Here is a 19423-nt window from a genome sequence, read left to right as displayed (position 1 = left end):
TGGATGAATTCGTTTCGTTCTTGGCCAAAAATTCACAAATAATGATGGCACTGTGCGAAAGTGCGTTATCAACATGTAAAATTCAATAGTTTTTTTCCCACGAATCCTTTCTTTTTTGGCGAATCGCTTGACGCAAACGTCTCACAACACCCAAATGTTAGTCCTTATTAACTGTCTGACCTTCTGGCGAAAGTTCGTGGTGTATTGTACACCATTCATTATTAAAATCCGTGAGTATCCTTTTCTTTTTTGGCTGAAAACGATGTGATCAATTTAGTCTTGGTTCGTTCGGAGCTCTCAACTTACTCGCCTACTCGGCAGATGCCTGGATTGCGTGTCGTCTTCATAAGCCCACGTTTCGTCTCTAGTAATAATGCGTTTGAGTCAGCCTTCGAAATTATGTATTTGGGGATATCAACTTGGTCCCTTTTTTGCATGAAATTTAGGTCCTTTGGGACCAAATCATGAACTATGATACAACGGTTTTATAAGCAGTCCATTCGAGTCGCCTGTCAGCTTTCTGATGGTCACTTTGCGGTTGCTGATCAATTTTTCTTCCACTTTGTTGATGTTTTCATCACTTAGGGAGTACCAGAGTAGTACTTCAACCATTTCACTTAAGAGTAAATAAGAGAGCCCTGACTGCTGTAGCTTTCGAAACAAACAATTAGACATTTCATTGAATTTTCTTTTTCGCGCTGATTTTTTCGGACACTTAATATGTAAAAATAAGCAACATTAGAAATACAATACGGGAACTATAAAATTTACTTCCAATTTCTTTTAAAAACTGTCAAAACCAAGAAAAAACAATTCCACAACACAATATTTTCAATATTGACAAAGGTTACAAGAGCTGACAACTCTCAAAATTATAAGAAAGAAATATTTTCACAAAATATCGAAACTACGCCAGAAAATTTTATATTTTTACATTGCGAACATAGGTATATTTAGTATTTCAGAAGTGACCAAAGTGCTCGTCGGCATCATCGTCCGCTTCGATCCCCACATAGGAGTAGGTTTAGAGATTGAAACGAACAAGAATGCACAAATTAATTTTTCAATTGTACAGCTTTCTTGAATTTTTTATTTGGAACAGCAGCGAATCAAAGTGTGTGTTGCCAACGTTAGTGTCTTCAATGCGGCGTGCGCCTCGGCCACTGGACTTTCCAGCCCTAGATTTACGCGCATGTAATTTTGAAGTGGAGAAGCAGACTCAACATGAGCAGGTGTGGCTTTAAATAATATAGCTTAGAAATTCCATGTCTCATTTAAGGAACAGTATTCAGATACCGATGCGCGGATGCCAGTTAGCTCATGTTATGGTGGCTTTAAACGCATACAATCACCGAGGTCACCGGCAATGGCATGTGGAAAAAAAATTTCGGTAATAAATGTTGCGTTAGTATTTCATTAAATATCATTTGAATATTCAAGCATGTGATTCTCTTCTTCAGAGTTCCGATCAAAGCGTAAATCATGGGCTTCATCGCAGTTGGAGCATGATCGATATACCAACAGCGCGTCCAAACCCATTGAGGGTATGAAAGGAAGAGTTTCTTGCACACATTTTTAATGCTTACTGAGATTATAAAGTAATACAACTATTTTCCAATTATTAGCTAAGTGCTGGTTGCGATCACTTCAGCTGTGAAGATGAGGAAGAGAAAAAATTCTATCAATCCCTTGATCCGAGCGTAGATTATGATGAATTTGATCCAGAACCACCACAACCGACTAGACAACAGACAGCTCGATTGCGCGCTGGTTCCCCAAACAATTACAACAGGTCGTTCGATCAAAACACGCAAAATTTCTCATCATTCTGTCCAACCGGTGGGGTAAGAGAAAATTCAAAGAAAGTTTGTGATTACAAAGTATTTCATCAAAACGTCTATATCTACCGCTCAGTTAGTCTGATAGTACACAGTACACACAACAGTACTTGGGCATGACAATTTGCTATTAATAGACAAAACACCTCAAACACCACCAGCAAAAGATACTTGAACGCTCCGGTGTTTCAGAACAAAGAAGTCGCAATTAAAACTTCGTTGTCTTAAGCTTAATTATCCAGAGAGTCGAGGTGATCTGGCTAGCAGACTTGTACTTATATATTCCCTCCACATACATACTTAGGCATTCTTAGATGGGTTTTCTCACATCTATACTAAATTTAGACACAACGGTCTATGACGACTAACGAGGATGCTCGAAATTGGGTATCGATCCTCTCTTCTTCTTTGGGGCCAGTCACCAAACGGACATTGGACATATAAGTTGACCCACCGATTAACAAGTGGATCTGTCGCAAACGTTGATTTTACCTGACGCCGCTTTTAAGCGGGCATATTTTCCAAAACATCTGCATCGTCTAGACTTGGCTGGTAGTTCTTATTGCCTAGAATGCTTGGACAAAGAGCAGACTGCCGAACGTGTGGCCTTTTATTGCAAAGGGTTCGCTAAGGAACGCAACGACCTAGCAAACAAAACTGGTGTCAAGTCTCACAAATGTTTGATGCGAATGAAAAGTGGAGAGAGGTGCAAGCTTTTGCAACACGGTGGAACTTCGCCACATTAATTGGAGGCAAAGAAATGACGCTAGGCGAACACAGCGGGAAGAACAACTCCCATATTGATAAGATGAACAGCAGACGAATGTAACTGACGGTTGAGCTTACTTCTCATGACGGCTTCTAAACGTAATTGCTAAATCCCTGTAAGATATATCGTCGGATTTGGGATCTTTTTAGTTGCGTTAAAGTCCCACGCTGACTAAGGCTTTCTATTGTCACGCTGACTAAACAAGTTCCTTTACCTGCTTTAATGCATAGTGAACATCGTGGCTGATCGATTTGCTAGCTGACAGGTCACACTCATAAGGACTAATCGGTTTTCGGCCGACCAAATGTGTTGTCAGAAAATGAATCGTCTCGTCTAAGTATCGACAGTTATTGATTTTCCCAATAAACTAATTCCATATAACAGTCGTATTTTCAAACAACGATATGCAGGGTTTTTCTCAAGAGACAGTTAAAATCTTGAAGTTTAGTAAAAGTTCGAATGAAAGGAGCGTTGCGAATCCAGTTTCAGAAAGCTTATTTATAAATCAAACAACATTTTTCGACGCTTACATTCAACTTTTCAAAATTTTTTTACCAATGTGATGTAGATACTGTATTACTGATATGCAAACCCTTGAAAAGTATTTAAGACGATATTATAATGTCTAACCAAAGGACTTTCCTGATCTATGATCTTTCTCAATATTTAATAGCTTTTAAAAAAGGTATTTTATATAAGCAAAATTGTTTATGCTTCGTGCGCTCAGTGGAGAATCATTACATTTAATGCCAAGGAAATACCCACGCATACACTAGCCAAAAAACTCATATACAACTGATTTTAAATATGTGAACTTGTTTTATTAATTTTCTTTTCCATTTATAGGCTGGCCCTGCTGCTGCAAGTAGTCCGTATCCATCATCGCCGACACGTCGTTCGGTAAATGTTTGATAATATTTCGCACAATTCAATACAGAGTACTATTTTTACAAACATATAGTAGCGGGGTTTCCAAGTAAAATATTCAATCTAAGTGCCTAAACCGTAAAATGCGCATTACACGAAAGTTTAATGCTTGCGAAGCATATAACGAATTCTGAGTAAATTTGTTGGCACTTTAGTACTCACATTATTGGGATCTAGCGCTGAAATTAAGGCATCAGCAGTGCCAGAAATGGATTTTAGAATAGTTTTTCAAGAATTTCATTTAGATTGAATGAGCCAAAAATATGTGCTCAGTCTTAAAATACCACAGCCTTACATAAACGTTTTGAATAAGGCAACACCTAATACAGTCGAATAGATTTCAATTGCTGAAGACAAAAGTTGTTGACCCCAGATTCGTATTCAGTATTCTCATTCCTAACTTTTGCAAAGAAATGTTTTCCAGGAAAATTTGAGACTCCTGCTACTTAATGTTTGAATGCCTTTAATTTGATTTTTCAATAAAACACAAAAAAATTAACTATTTCTTATTGAAATATATTTCAGTCTTACGATCAGTACTCAAGCATACAGCCAAGGCACCCGGTAATACGAATGAATGAATAAATAATTTCCAAAAAAAAGTATCCCAATTTGTTTATATGCCTTTTAGTCCACTATGGATCCAGAGTTATCGTCTTTTTTTACACCAATGGCGCAATCATCACCCATGAGGCAACCCTCACGAGCACCGACATCCACACGGGTAAGTATTACTTATTTTAGAATACCAAGGCATAGAATCATAAGAAATGAAGCATTTTCAACTCTCATTCTAATCGGAGCTTTCGCGAGTAGATGAAAGTCTTCTGTTTTGGTATCTAGCAATGCAGTTAGGTGAAGTAATCTATGTAGTACATATATGCGTGTTGGAGAGGATATTCATATCCTTAAAGAAGGCGATGAAAACAACATTAGACAAAGAAAAATCTAGCTCGGCAAGAGACGGTTTATGGTAGTGCAGTGGCGGTGGATGTAGTTTAGCCATTCAAGTTTCGTTTTGGTGTTGAGTTATCGTCTAATAGCTGACAGCATATCTCTCTTTTCGCATGTGGGATCTTTTGTTATCGGTGCTGAGGAGGCTTGTTTGGCCGCACTGTCTTCCATCTTGTTCCCGTGAATTCCTTCATGGCTTGGTATGCAAGCAAGCGTAAGGTAGCCTCCTTGCCAATGCACGTATCCCTTATTCTACTAATAGTGGATGAATTGGATAGAGGATTTAGAACTGCTTTTAGAATAGATTTGCTGTCGCTGCATATGAGAGTTTTACAATTATTTTCCAAAGCTATGTTTATAGCATGACAAAAGGCGACTGCTTCTGCAGTAAAAACAGATGCACAGTCCGGCAAAGTATGCACCCGTAGAGTTTATCCGTTTATATCAACCACTGCAAAGCTGGCTGGTACGTTATTAGATTTTGGGCGATCTGTGCACCACAAAGTCCAATTGTCAGCTTCATAGTATGTCTTGCGCTAATGGAATATGAAAAGGAATGCTCCGGATAATGTAGTTTGTTTTTTTTTTTTGTAAATTTGGATAGGCTGAGGTCACAAGATACTTTCGTTATCCCCCATTGTGGGTTTTTTGCTTAGTAGCTCACCACCAGATTGGATAAATCTAGCTTGTTGGCGATTCCAAATATTCGATGCATAAATGCATAACAGAAGAATCGGTTGAGCTTTTGGATCAGTTTATATTTGAGATGCCTTTGCCGATGATTGAGTTGGAGCGGAAGAGATGTTTAGGGATGAGTCCCGCTTGAATTTGATGTATGTTTTCTTCAATTGTTGATAGGCCAGCCTCTGCTAAAAGGTTTTTTATTGAAGTTGTGCGAAGTGCAAACTACTCGTTCGCGCCGCTTGGTGATATACTGGCCTGAAGATGTGTAAAGCCGTTTTGGTGAGTTCCCAAAAGAGGAACATCCTGTAGTCGATATTGCTTAGTATAAGTACTTTGGTTAAATAAAGGGTTTTCCAATAGCAGGTGTTATTGGAGAATGGATTGCGCTATCGAAAGATTATTAACGGTTTTTAAGGGCCGGAATTGGATGGGGTTGATCTGAACAACATTTATTTTCAACAAGACGGCGCTACGTGCCACACAAGCAACGAAACCGTTGATCTTTTACGGAGAAAGTTTTCGGACCGTGTTATCTCTCGAAGAGGTGATCACAATTGGCCACTGAGATCCTGTGATTTAACATCTTGTGACTTTTTTCTTTGGGGCCACGTGAAAGAGAAGGTCTACACCAACAGCCCAGGGTCGATTCAAGACCTCAAAGACGGAATTCGTGAGGCTATCGAGGACATAGGGCAGCCACTTTGTAATTCGGTTATGGAAAATTTCTTGAAAAGGATATTGTTCTGTAAGGGTGGTCGTGGTGGTCATTTGTCTGATGTTATTTTCCACTATTAACAGCATACCTTCTTCTTTATAATAAAATAAACATAAAATAGCATTTTTCCTTGAATATCAAAATAACACCTCTGTTTGGAAAACCCTATATATAATATAAGAGTATTAATGTGTACATGACATTTCTTACTTGCACGGTAGGTAATAATGTTTATTCTGGCAGCTAATACTTTTTTTAGATTAGAAAAGTGGCAAGTCCATTCGTAATTATGGGAAATGGTAATACCAAATATTTTCATTTCGGCTTGAAATAGTTGCTGAGAAGTTTTCATATTTAAGACGAATAGCGACCGGTAATTTGACCGGTAGGTACACGAGTGTATAGGTATATCATAAAAATGGAACTGGGAATTCAAAATAATCCAGAAAACTATTAAAACATGAAATTAGAAAAAACCATAATATTATCATAAAATAATAAATAAAATTCATAGAGGAAGTTCTAGTATTAAAGACAATATTTATAGTAAATTTTGAGTTAAAATATTTTTTCAATTTAAATCAAATTGAGACCAAGAAGAAGTTTCTCGCTCAGAAGAAAATGACGTTTTGTCGTATATCTACAGCTTTTTCCCTTTCTTTATTGCTACACCGCATTTTTATCTTTTTCTTCGTCGTATTTTGTTGCCCAGTGTTATTATACAAATACCCATATCAGTATTTTTTTTTTAAGTATTGCTAGGAAAACATTCATTTTACACGAATATTGAGTTTTGTTAGTCGAATATGTTGGCCTTTATAACTAAAAAATTTGTTGAGTCCACTTAGGCGGTTATTGCATTTCATTTTACTTTACATTCAAACAACTCTTCAGTATTCTCTAGATGCCTCCAATATTTCATATGAGCAACCTAGACGCGGTCACCGCCCACCAGCAGTAAGTATTTAAAAAAATTTTTTTTAGAAAATATTTTTATAGCCAAATTTAGTACTTTATAAAAACGTATATTTTTTTATTTGTAAATAACAAACTGTGAGTATTTGTAGTCAATGAGCAGCACACGCTACAAGGGTCTGCCGGGACAGCCTTTCAGGATGCCGGTAATTTTCGTTAATTGCATTACAAAATATTTACATGTGCATACATACATATATACATACACACATACATATGTGTATAGTATGCACAGCACCCGACAAGCGACGGCATAACAACCAGTTTTAACATTTTTTTGTGTTTGAATGTCCCTATTTTTTTTAGAAAAGTATAGATCATTGCTTAACAAACCCCATTTAAAACCAAGCTTCAAACGTACAAGAAAAATTAGAAAATTCCAGAAACTTTTCATCACAATTTCACGGCTTTAATTTAAATTTCTACAAAAATTGTTGGTATGCCGTTTTATGACACATCAAATTAAAAAAAATATTGTCGGGTTTACTTTGCATACAAGAAAATGCGTGACACTACCAGCAAAAAAAGTTGTCTGAAGTCAATTGGTATTTTGTAATCCATGGAAACTTGCGTTTTTTTTATTTAAAACTTCATGGGCTATAAAACTGCATAGCAAAAATTATTCTAAAAATGCTTATTAAAAAAATGAATATTTTGGTCAAAACTTGCAGAGTCTCGATCATTTTCATAATTTTGACACAAATTTAAAAAAATACGATTTATTTGGGTTTTATTGTCTGATGTGCTAAACTTTTATAAAAAAAATAATTATTAGACACCAAATAAACAAAAGCGAAATAGCCCAAACTGGTCAAAATGTCGCACAACTATTTTAGTGTCATTGAATGTATATATGTATGAGTATATATGCCTTTCAAAAGTGACGCCTAGATGTCAGTAGTGAATAATTGTGGAATGAAATTATTGCTGTAGCGCAAAGTGTTGCTAAACGACCTTCTAGATTGACGCTCTCGACGCTTTCAATATTTAGGCATGCATGAATTGACTGCTTGGCGAATTTTTCCTGTATACCTAGGTAGGTAGGTATAGTGGTTGTCGGTTGACACACCTAGGCCTGCTGTAGGCCCATTGTGATACCACCAGGGCTGTCCCCTCTCCTCATTCTACATTGTCCTCATTGAACCAACCTGTGGCTTTAATATATTTAACAAGACTTGTTATTTTTACATTGGCTACTTCTGCCAAGTTATTCAGGGAACTTTTTCCTAAAATATTGAACCTTCTTCCATCCAGAGCCATGCACCCGCATAGAAAGTGTTCTATAGTCTCTTCTTCTTCAATATCGTTACAGCTTCTACAATAGTCGTTATAGGGCGCTCCCAGCCTACTGGCATGTCTGCCAATCAGACAATGCCCTATTAGGACCCCGAGTAGATTTCTCATTTTTTTCCTGTTTAGTTTTAACAGTCGGTTTGTGCGGCCCATGTTCCATTCCGGCCACGTCATTTTACTAGTTCTACAGGTCAAGGTCTGAGACCACAGCCTGTTGGCAGCACTGATAGTGTGTTTATCTATAAGCATCTTACAAGTTGCTAAGGGTATAGGAATGTCCGCTTTGTTTGGTTGGATCGGTAACGTGGTCCCCAATCTCGCTAATTCATCTGCTTTGCAGTTGCCTTCTATGTCTCTATGACCCGGCACCCAGAGCAGGTTTATTGCAAAGTACTGTGATAGTTCTGTCAAAACGTCGATACATTCTTTTACTGTCTTCGAGTTAATATTGGGCGATTTTAAAGCTTTCAGGGCCGATTGGCTATCTGAAAATATGTTTATATCCCTTGTGGTGAGGACACTTTTATTTAGGGCTAGCAGGCCCTCCCTGATAGCCAAAATTTCAGCTTGAAATACACTGCAGTGATCCGGTAACCGGAATGAGGTGTTGGCATACATTCCTTCAGAATAAATGCCTCCGCCTACTTGATCATTTAGCTTGGAACCGTCTGTATAGATGCTGATTCCGCTTTTATTGTCCATTACCCCATTGTCCCAATCTTCCCTCGTTGGGAAAGTTATGGTAAAGGATGTGTTTAAGTGCAACTCTACTGAGCTACAAAAGTCTGTCGCTTGATGTAGGAAGGGATATTCGTCTAGTATTCTAGCGTGACCCCTTCTGTTAGTGGCTAAGTTAGAAGATTCTCTTAGCCTAAGTGCCGATTTCGCCGCCAGCTGCTTGCTGTAGGCCTCAATCGGTAATAAATGCAGCATGACATTCATCGCTGCCGTGGGTGTAGTCTTTAGTGCCCCGCTTATGCAGAGACTAGCACCTCTTTGAATACTTTCTAGGCGTTTTACTGTTGTTCTTTTCTCGAGTATTGGCCACCAGACCAATGCACCGTATGTCATGATAGGCCGTACCACTGCTGTATATAGCCAGTGTACTATTTTTGGGGTTAGGCCCCATTTTGCCCCCACAATTCTTTTGCATGTATAGAGTGCTGTGGCTGCTTTTTTTTACTCTATCATTAATCGTTTGTTTCCACGAGAGCTTCCTATCTAATATCAGTCCTAGGTAGCTCGCCTCTTCCCCAATTGATAGTGTGATACCCTCAAGAGTAGGGGGGTTTAGGACAGGTAACCTGTATTTCCTGGTGAACATGATTAGTTCTGTTTTGCTGGGATTTACCCCAAGACCACTCGATGCAGCCCACCGGCTTACATCGTTCAAAGCATTTTGCATTATATTGCAGAGGGTATCTGGGAATTTCCCTCTTATTAATATTGCAACATCGTCTCCTTTCCTCCAGATTCTTCAACAATTGATTCATTGCCAGAATCCACAGCAGAGGAGAAAGTACACCGCCCTGAGGGGTGCCCCTCCTGACGGATCTGCGTATCGTCGAGGGGCCCAACGTCGAAATTACTAACCTGCCTAGTAGCAACTGTTTAGTAAATTTCACAAGGCCCTCGGCGACACCCAAGTCAGTCATTGCGCTTGTTATGGCCTCCGGTAGGATGTTGTTGAAAGCGCCTTCTATGTCTAGGAAGGCTACCAGAGAATACTCTTTGTCCTCTATTGATTTCTCTATCTCTGAAACTAGTGAATTTAATGCTGTCTCTGTGGATCTACCTTTACAGTAAGCGTGTTGTGATCTCGCCAGTAGCGACGGGGTCAAGTTTTCCCTTATAAAGGCGTCTATTAATCGCTCTAGCGTCTTTAATAGGAATGAGGAAAGGCTAATAGGTCTGAAGTCTTTAGGCTTTGTATGCGAGCTCCTACCAGCCTTTGGTATGAAAACTACTTTGACTTCCCTCCATCTTAGGGGGACGTAGTTTAGTCGTAATGCTGCTCTGAATATGGTTATCAGCCATTGCATAATGTTGTCCAATGTTTGTTGTAGTTGCGCAGGGATTATCCCGTCTGGTCCCGGTGTTTTATATGGATGGAAATTTTCTACAGCCCAAGTTATCTTGGCTTCTGTGACAATGTTGGGGATGTCGGTACCTAGTACCGCATCCTGTATACCTATATTGCCTGTAAAATTGCTAAGAATCGTATTTTGAATAGAAATAGTGAAACCTGAAAGAATCTAAATTTTCGCATGTTCTACTTCAAAACAACATCTAGGCGCGTCTTTTGAGAGGCCCTTTACGTAACGCATACAATTTACTTGCTAACTTATCAACTTCTATCACTTAGGGACTAACACCGCAAGTAATGCCCACGCAATGGATGCCACTACCCGGCAACATGCAATCCTCATTTTTAGAACAGCCCTCCATTGGGCAGCCCAGGGTACGTATAATAAATTGCCAGTTAATTGGGCGTGAAGTGTGAAATCATCCATTTATTTATTTTCTTTTTTTCTAATGAATTCTTTCGCGGCAAGAATTTTTATACCAGTGGACTTGTGCCCAAGGGTGCTCGCACTCGTAGTTGGTCGGTTGACACACCTAGGCCTGCTGTAGGCCCATTGTGATACCACCAGGGCTGTCCCCTCTCCTCATTCTACATTGTCCTCATTGAACCAACCTGTGGCTTTAATATATTTAACAAGACTTGTTATTTTTACATTGGCTACTTCTGCCAAGTTATTCAGGGAACTTTTTCCTAAAATATTGAACCTTCTTCCATCCAGAGCCATGCACCCGCATAGAAAGTGTTCTATAGTCTCTTCTTCTTCAATATCGTTACAGCTTCTACAATAGTCGTTATAGGGCGCTCCCAGCCTACTGGCATGTCTGCCAATCAGACAATGCCCTGTTAGGACCCCGAGTAGATTTCTCATTTTTTTCCTGTTTAGTTTTAACAGTCGGTTTGTGCGGCCCATGTTCCATTCCGGCCACGTCATTTTACTAGTTCTACAGGTCAAGGTCTGAGACCACAGCCTGTTGGCAGCACTGATAGTGTGTTTATCTATAAGCATCTTACAAGTTGCTAAGGGTATAGGAATGTCCGCTTTGTTTGGTTGGATCGGTAACGTGGTCCCCAATCTCGCTAATTCATCTGCTTTGCAGTTGCCTTCTATGTCTCTATGACCCGGCACCCAGAGCAGGTTTATTGCAAAGTACTGTGATAGTTCTGTCAAAACGTCGATACATTCTTTTACTGTCTTCGAGTTAATATTGGGCGATTTTAAAGCTTTCAGGGCCGATTGGCTATCTGAAAATATGTTTATATCCCTTGTGGTGAGGACACTTTTATTTAGGGCTAGCAGGCCCTCCCTGATAGCCAAAATTTCAGCTTGAAATACACTGCAGTGATCCGGTAACCGGAATGAGGTGTTGGCATACATTCCTTCAGAATAAATGCCTCCGCCTACTTGATCATTTAGCTTGGAACCGTCTGTATAGATGCTGATTCCGCTTTTATTGTCCATTACCCCATTGTCCCAATCTTCCCTCGTTGGGAAAGTTATGGTAAAGGATGTGTTTAAGTGCAACTCTACTGAGCTACAAAAGTCTGTCGCTTGATGTAGGAAGGGATATTCGTCTAGTATTCTAGCGTGACCCCTTCTGTTAGTGGCTAAGTTAGAAGATTCTCTTAGCCTAAGTGCCGATTTCGCCGCCAGCTGCTTGCTGTAGGCCTCAATCGGTAATAAATGCAGCATGACATTCATCGCTGCCGTGGGTGTAGTCTTTAGTGCCCCGCTTATGCAGAGACTAGCACCTCTTTGAATACTTTCTAGGCGTTTTACTGTTGTTCTTTTCTCGAGTATTGGCCACCAGACCAATGCACCGTATGTCATGATAGGCCGTACCACTGCTGTATATAGCCAGTGTACTATTTTTGGGGTTAGGCCCCATTTTGCCCCCACAATTCTTTTGCATGTATAGAGTGCTGTGGCTGCTTTTTTTTACTCTATCATTAATCGTTTGTTTCCACGAGAGCTTCCTATCTAATATCAGTCCTAGGTAGCTCGCCTCTTCCCCAATTGATAGTGTGATACCCTCAAGAGTAGGGGGGTTTAGGACAGGTAACCTGTATTTCCTGGTGAACATGATTAGTTCTGTTTTGCTGGGATTTACCCCAAGACCACTCGATGCAGCCCACCGGCTTACATCGTTCAAAGCATTTTGCATTATATTGCAGAGGGTATCTGGGAATTTCCCTCTTATTAATATTGCAACATCGTCTCCTTTCCTCCAGATTCTTCAACAATTGATTCATTGCCAGAATCCACAGCAGAGGAGAAAGTACACCGCCCTGAGGGGTGCCCCTCCTGACGGATCTGCGTATCGTCGAGGGGCCCAACGTCGAAATTACTAACCTGCCTAGTAGCAACTGTTTAGTAAATTTCACAAGGCCCTCGGCGACACCCAAGTCAGTCATTGCGCTTGTTATGGCCTCCGGTAGGATGTTGTTGAAAGCGCCTTCTATGTCTAGGAAGGCTACCAGAGAATACTCTTTGTCCTCTATTGATTTCTCTATCTCTGAAACTAGTGAATTTAATGCTGTCTCTGTGGATCTACCTTTACAGTAAGCGTGTTGTGATCTCGCCAGTAGCGACGGGGTCAAGTTTTCCCTTATAAAGGCGTCTATTAATCGCTCTAGCGTCTTTAATAGGAATGAGGAAAGGCTAATAGGTCTGAAGTCTTTAGGCTTTGTATGCGAGCTCCTACCAGCCTTTGGTATGAAAACTACTTTGACTTCCCTCCATCTTAGGGGGACGTAGTTTAGTCGTAATGCTGCTCTGAATATGGTTATCAGCCATTGCATAATGTTGTCCAATGTTTGTTGTAGTTGCGCAGGGATTATCCCGTCTGGTCCCGGTGTTTTATATGGATGGAAATTTTCTACAGCCCAAGTTATCTTGGCTTCTGTGACAATGTTGGGGATGTCGGTACCTAGTACCGCATCCTGTATACCTATATTGCCTGTAAAATTGCTAAGAATCGTATTTTGAATAGAAATAGTGAAACCTGAAAGAATCTAAATTTTCGCATGTTCTACTTCAAAACAACATCTAGGCGCGTCTTTTGAGAGGCCCTTTACGTAACGCATACAATTTACTTGCTAACTTATCAACTTCTATCACTTAGGGACTAACACCGCAAGTAATGCCCACGCAATGGATGCCACTACCCGGCAACATGCAATCCTCATTTTTAGAACAGCCCTCCATTGGGCAGCCCAGGGTACGTATAATAAATTGCCAGTTAATTGGGCGTGAAGTGTGAAATCATCCATTTATTTATTTTCTTTTTTTCTAATGAATTCTTTCGCGGCAAGAATTTTTATACCAGTGGACTTGTGCCCAAGGGTGCTCGCACTCGTAGTTCTAATTTTGTTCACATAACGGTTGTATTTTAACAGCATAAAGGAATTGGGCTAGCTATACACATGTACATGACAAATTGCTCAGAATAATGGGAGAAGCTGATTTCGCCATGCCTATCCATCCGTTCGTCCGTGCGCGCGCAAACTCGGCGAAATCGGTCACCTTCTTACAAAGTCAATTTAAGAAATTAAAAACAAAAACGTGAAATCTCTACTATGAGGAAAGAAAAAATATTCAAATTCAAATATTCAAAAAAAAAATAAAATACGGTCCAAGTAAAATTAAAAAAAATGGGCACTTTCCCGCTCATTTAAATACTTTTTCTTTAATAAAACTCACCTCTACTAAGTGATAGACGTATTGCTCCCACCTAAATTAGACTGACTGAAAGACTATATTAATATACCTGTATTCCGTCTGACCATCTGTCTGTTATAAGCAATAACGCTCATTGTCTACGAATTTGTTTGATTTCAAAAATTAACAGCCAGCCCAAAATTAAACTTTACTGAAATGTGTAAAGTTCGGCCCAGTATGAATTTTGCCCTCCTTATTTATTATTTCTCTTATTTTATCTATAAATATAAAATACTCAAAAATACACATACTTACATACAAGGTGGCGCAAAACTAAAACCTCTATCGAAAAATGTATAATTTTTTGCAAATTACGTCATACGTCAATCATATGGAATTTGACCCTTGTGAACTAGACAGCTGTAGTAGGTAATAGGCTCAAATAAAGCTTTCCGCCACCCAAAACTGTTTTTTTTTTTATTTTTATTTATTAAAAAACTTATTCAAAAGCAAAATTGAAGTTAAATTTCGCCCCACCTTGTATACGGCACTAACTTACAACTATTGTTTTTATTAAAGAATATGGAGCGGTCTCTAGCATGCCCCAGGAAGGACGAGGTACTTTGCACAAAGTATTTATCATACATTAGTGATATATTCTCATTTTTTGCATTTCAATATACAGGATACTTGCATCAAAGACATTGCGAGTTTTCCTTGTGAAGATGACGAAAGTAATGAGGAAAAATTTCCGGCGCCACGTTGTAAGCCACTTGACCCGGAAATTGCAAAGGTAAGAAGCAGAAGATTGGAAGATTTAGATATATGAAAATATTTGTATTTTGTTTTTATTTCCACTTATAGAAACTATGCTGCAATTTACCACCATTCAAAATACCACGCGGCAGTAATTATGAACAAAAAATAATTGGCTTTAAAAACAATTTCATATTGAATAAATTCATTTGTAGCGGCGGATGATTTCATTTGTATTAAACAGCGCGAACAATGGGAGGCACTGGTCAAGGATCAAGATTGCCCGGGCGCCATACAGTCCACAATAGATGGCATCGTCAATTTCAATGTTCTTGCATTGGATATTGTTTTTGGCGAGACACGCCTACCCGATTGCTTGCCGATAGTGGAGCCGATCACCCTGCTCGAAGCGTTCTGTAAGCGCATCAATTACGATCGCTGCCAATTGAAAAATTTGGAGAAATCGGTTTATAATAAAAACAATCAAGATGATGAGCCACTTAAAACTCCGCCACCGAGTGATGAGTAAGTTTTCATATTAGGAAATGTTTTTTATTATTTTCTAAAAGGTTGAAATTTTATTATTCTCACTTACATTCCGACAGCTATTCAATAATTGAAAAATGCTTTAAACACAAATATACGACCGAACTCAATGTGGCGATAGAGAATCTTTTGAAGGCGGAAAAAGGTTTCAATTTCGATAATCCAAATCCGGTTCGTACTAAATGTTGTTTCTTTGTATTTTCTTTTATACATATGATAAATCTTTATTATTTCATTTAATGCCGGTTGAGTATTGAGTGATTATTTACAATATTTCAACTCTTCTGAGAGCTTACAATTCAAACTGCTGTTGTAATAACTGTAAAACTCAGAAGCTATTATTCAAACAAAAGTGATGCTGGTTCAACATGGGCCGAAGTGGCCTTTATTACAAAGAAAGTTTCTTAGCAACACTCAGTCTAATCACAAATCTACTCAAAACAATCATTGTAAAGGGTCTTTCAAAACAAGCCACTAGATTTTGTTTTAAAATAAAACATTCTTTCAGATTTCACTATTTTCAATCAAAATAAGGCTCTTAATTATATATGAAAAAAGATTTTATTCATTAATTGTTGAGAACATCTAGATATAGCTGTTGAAGGTTGTGCAGCAACACTTTTGCGCTGCAGCAGTAATATTCTCAACAGAACGTCCAGTTTTTGAGTAGCCAGTCCTTTTTATATCCTCGACAGAACCAGTTTCTTGAAATTTTTTCACCAACTTTAAAATTGGCGACTCACTCGGACGATTATTTCCACCAACGAAATCACGAATTTTGTGATATGTTGTGCTTAAAGTTTTATCTTGTAAAATTGTACATCTTTCTACTTGACAAATGTTAAAAATGGCAACAGAAAAGGTACCGGCTAGGAACTATTCACAACTGACATCTCGGCGTCACCCTTTATTCATGGATATTTGCTTTTAAAATAAATGAATAAATAATTGGCATATACACTTCCGTTTTAAGTGTTTGGCCGAACACTTCTTCCTATTTGGGGTGTGCGTCTTGATTTTGTTCCATATTTACTTTACCCATCATATTAAATCCAATACTCAGAATAAAATACTCAACAGAAACTCACACTGTACTGTGGTTACCAATATATATATATAATTGGCGCGTACACCTTCTTTGGGTGTTTGGCCGAGCTCCTCCTCCTATTTGTGGTTTGCGTCTTGATGTTGTTCCACAAAATGGAGGAACCTACAGTTTCAAGCCGACTCCGAACGGCAGATATTTTTATGAGGAGCTTTTTCATGGCAGAAATACACTCGGAGGTTTGCCATTGCCTGCCAAGGGGCGACCGCTATTAGAAAAATCGTTTTCTTAATTTTGGTGTTTCGAACCTACGTTCTCTCTGTGAATTCCGAATGGTAGTCACGCACCAACCCATTCGGCTACGGCCGCCGCCGATAATTCTACATTTTATACCTATTAGGGGCTTATCATCAACTAAATATGGGTATCACACGCTAGGTAACGGTAGCACGCTATCTTGATTGGTTGGGTCCCAAAGGTGGTTAGTATCATGCGGAGTATCTTCACATGCCGGACATGTATTGAGTAGGTCAGGGTCGATTCTGAATAAGTAAAAATATCCTGAACCTTATTGTGCCAAAGTAATGCGGGTCTCACGAGCCAGTAGAGAACGCACATGTTTTCGAGTCCATAAAAGCTGCCGCTTCCTTTAATTTTTTAAAACTAGTTGTTGTTTGCAGGTTTAAATGGTTTTAGATGAAGCTATGAATAAAGAGTGAACGTCAATTATTACCCCCTACAAGGATATTTTAAAATATTGACCTTGGTAGCTTATTTGAGGTTACTTTAAATAATTTCTTCTAATTGATTGGCGCGATAACCGCTTAAGAAATTTTGGCGGAGTTTAACAAAGCGCACTAGTCGGCCTTCCTCCTCCTGTGCTGTGCTATGTCTATGTTGCACCTCATACAGCTCATTATTGCATCGCCAACGTGCAAAGGTCCAAAATTCTTTCACAGAATCTTTCTCTCAAATACTCCAAGGGACGCCTCATCGGAATCTGCCATCGTCCAAGCATCTGCGCCATACAATAGAATAGGCATGATGAGAGTCTCATAGAGCGCTAGTTTTGTTCGTCGAGAGAGGTCTTTACTGCTCAATTGCCTACTTAGTCCAAAGTAGCACTTGTTGGCAAGAGAGATTCTACGTTGGATTTCAAGGCTGACATTGTTATCGGTCTTGACGCTGGTACCTGGATAAACGAAGTTTTTTACAACTTCGAAATCATATATTAACTGTCAACAGTGACGTGGGTGCCGATACGCGAGTGCGCCGACTGTTTGTTTGATGACAGGAGATACTTTGTTTTGTTCTCGTTCACCACCAGATTCATTTGCTTTGCTTTTTTATACAATTTGGAAATGACAGAACTAACAGGGCTGTTGTTAAGGTGGATAATATTAATATTGATAAGTTTTGCGGTTCGCACGATCTTTTCCAACAAAATGTGAAAGCAGTCACACGACAGCAAGTCACACTGTCTGAAATATCGTTTCGGCTCGGAGAGGTCCTTCCCAATTCTGACGGCGCTGCTGGTGTTGAGCAACGTCATCTTGCATAACCGTATTAGTTTTGCGGGGTTACCAAATTCAGACATCGCGGCATACAGGAAACTCCTTTTCGTACTGTCGAATGCAGCTTTGAAATCGACGAAAAGGTGGTGTGCGTCGATTCTCCTTCATGGGTCTTTTACAAGATTTGGCGTATTGAATATTTGGTCGATGGTAGACTTTCCAGGTCTAAAGCCACACTGATAAGGTCCAATCAGTTGGTTGACAGTGGGCTTCAGCCTTTCACACAATATGCTGGATAGAACCTTATAGGTGATATTTCGAAGACTAATTCGGCGACAATTGGCAACGATTACAGGATCACCCTCTTGTGGATTGGGCAGAGCACACTTAAATTCAAATCGGCAGGCATGTTTTCATCACCATATTTTGCATGCCAGTCCGTCGGCTCCCGCGACTGTGGTGTTCTTTAGTCGTGTTATCGCTATTCTCACTTCGTCATGGTCGGGTAACGGACCGACAGTCGCTTTAATAAGTATTGCCTCTAAATTAGGATCTGTATGAAAAATGTCTTTCAGATAGCGCAAAAATTTAGTGACCCAGTGAGTGGAGGTATATGAAGGTGAAATTCAGTTTTGGATGGAAGTCCCTTCAAAATTGCATTACAATAGAGAGAACGCATCCTCATAGTCAAGTTAAGCATCTATGACTTTGACTTTCTCACGGCAGAAATACACTGGGAAGATTACCATTGCCTACCTAGTGGCGATCGTTATTAGAAAAATAATTGTCACTTGATGTTTCATGTCCACACAGAGGTTGGCAATGATTTTCACATATAAAAGAAGTAAAATAGTAAATTTAAGTTTCTTTTACAGTTCGATTAGAATACTAATTATATAAATTTAATTTTAGGAAGTACCATCTATGACTTTGGCATTGGATAAAACCAGCACTGATTTGCCGGGTATACCCATATCCATACAAGCCTTTACGGGAACCACAAGGCCGCGTGATTGAGTTTGGAAGAAACGATCTTCAAAAGTAAAAACTTAGTAATTAATTTGTATACACAAGAAAACTATTATTTTATATAGATATATAATATTTTATTAAATATTTTATAAAAGCTGTCACATAGACACTTATACAAATTAATTCGCTAATTTTTGTAAAGAAATAAATTCAACTACTAGAATTAAAATCGAAATATTTTCATCAATGCAATAAACAAAACTGTTTTGTAGTTTGATATGGCTATTTTTTTTTTTTTTTTTTTTTTGTATAAAAAGGTAAGTCATGGTTAAGCAGACCCTTGAAAGGAGTAGAGCTTTGAGTAAATTCTTCAGGTAATGGATTAGCGAATGCTATCCAGGCCAAAGGAGCAACAGCGAATCAAATGAATTCCTTACACGGCCCACATGGTATTTACCTGATATTAGCAATGCACAGTTAGTATGTATTTAATTACACGCAAATTGTGTCGTATTATCTGTGTAGCGTCCTGGATAGTGTGGCATGAGAAAATTTAATAGAAAATGGAATGTTGTATAAATGAGAAAGAGAAAGAGAAAACATATACATTTGACGTTGACAAAGAACTCTGTTGGCCAAGGCTTAAGCTACAATTAGTGGTGCCATGAATTAGCCATAGCCGTAACTGTAA

At 39.0% G+C, this 19423-nt stretch overlaps 2 protein-coding genes across 3 annotated transcripts in view; one reads left to right on the top strand and one right to left on the bottom strand.

The window, feature by feature from the left end:
* LOC128862584 (adenosine deaminase 2-A-like) overlaps nt 1–19423 on the bottom strand; it is a 77991-nt gene that overhangs the window by 20164 nt on the left and 38404 nt on the right. The window lies entirely within an intron of this gene.
* On the top strand, nt 864–18787 carry LOC128861849 (uncharacterized). Its single transcript, XM_054100224.1, has 17 exons — nt 864–1232; nt 1286–1390; nt 1461–1544; nt 1626–1844; nt 3454–3507; nt 4060–4098; nt 4166–4258; nt 6782–6844; nt 6955–7008; nt 10521–10616; nt 13364–13459; nt 14479–14517; nt 14585–14692; nt 14764–14806; nt 14871–15180; nt 15261–15372; nt 18673–18787. The coding sequence occupies exons 1-17, from the start codon at nt 1047–1049 to the stop codon at nt 18775–18777; spliced, it is 1806 nt and encodes a 601-aa protein (XP_053956199.1). The 5' UTR covers nt 864–1046; the 3' UTR covers nt 18778–18787.

This window comes from Anastrepha ludens, chromosome 4, assembly GCF_028408465.1.
Source record: "Anastrepha ludens isolate Willacy chromosome 4, idAnaLude1.1, whole genome shotgun sequence".
NCBI lineage: Eukaryota > Metazoa > Arthropoda > Insecta > Diptera > Tephritidae > Anastrepha > Anastrepha ludens.
The sequence above is the reverse complement of the archived record's forward strand: the minus strand, read 5'-3'. Positions and strand labels throughout refer to the sequence as shown.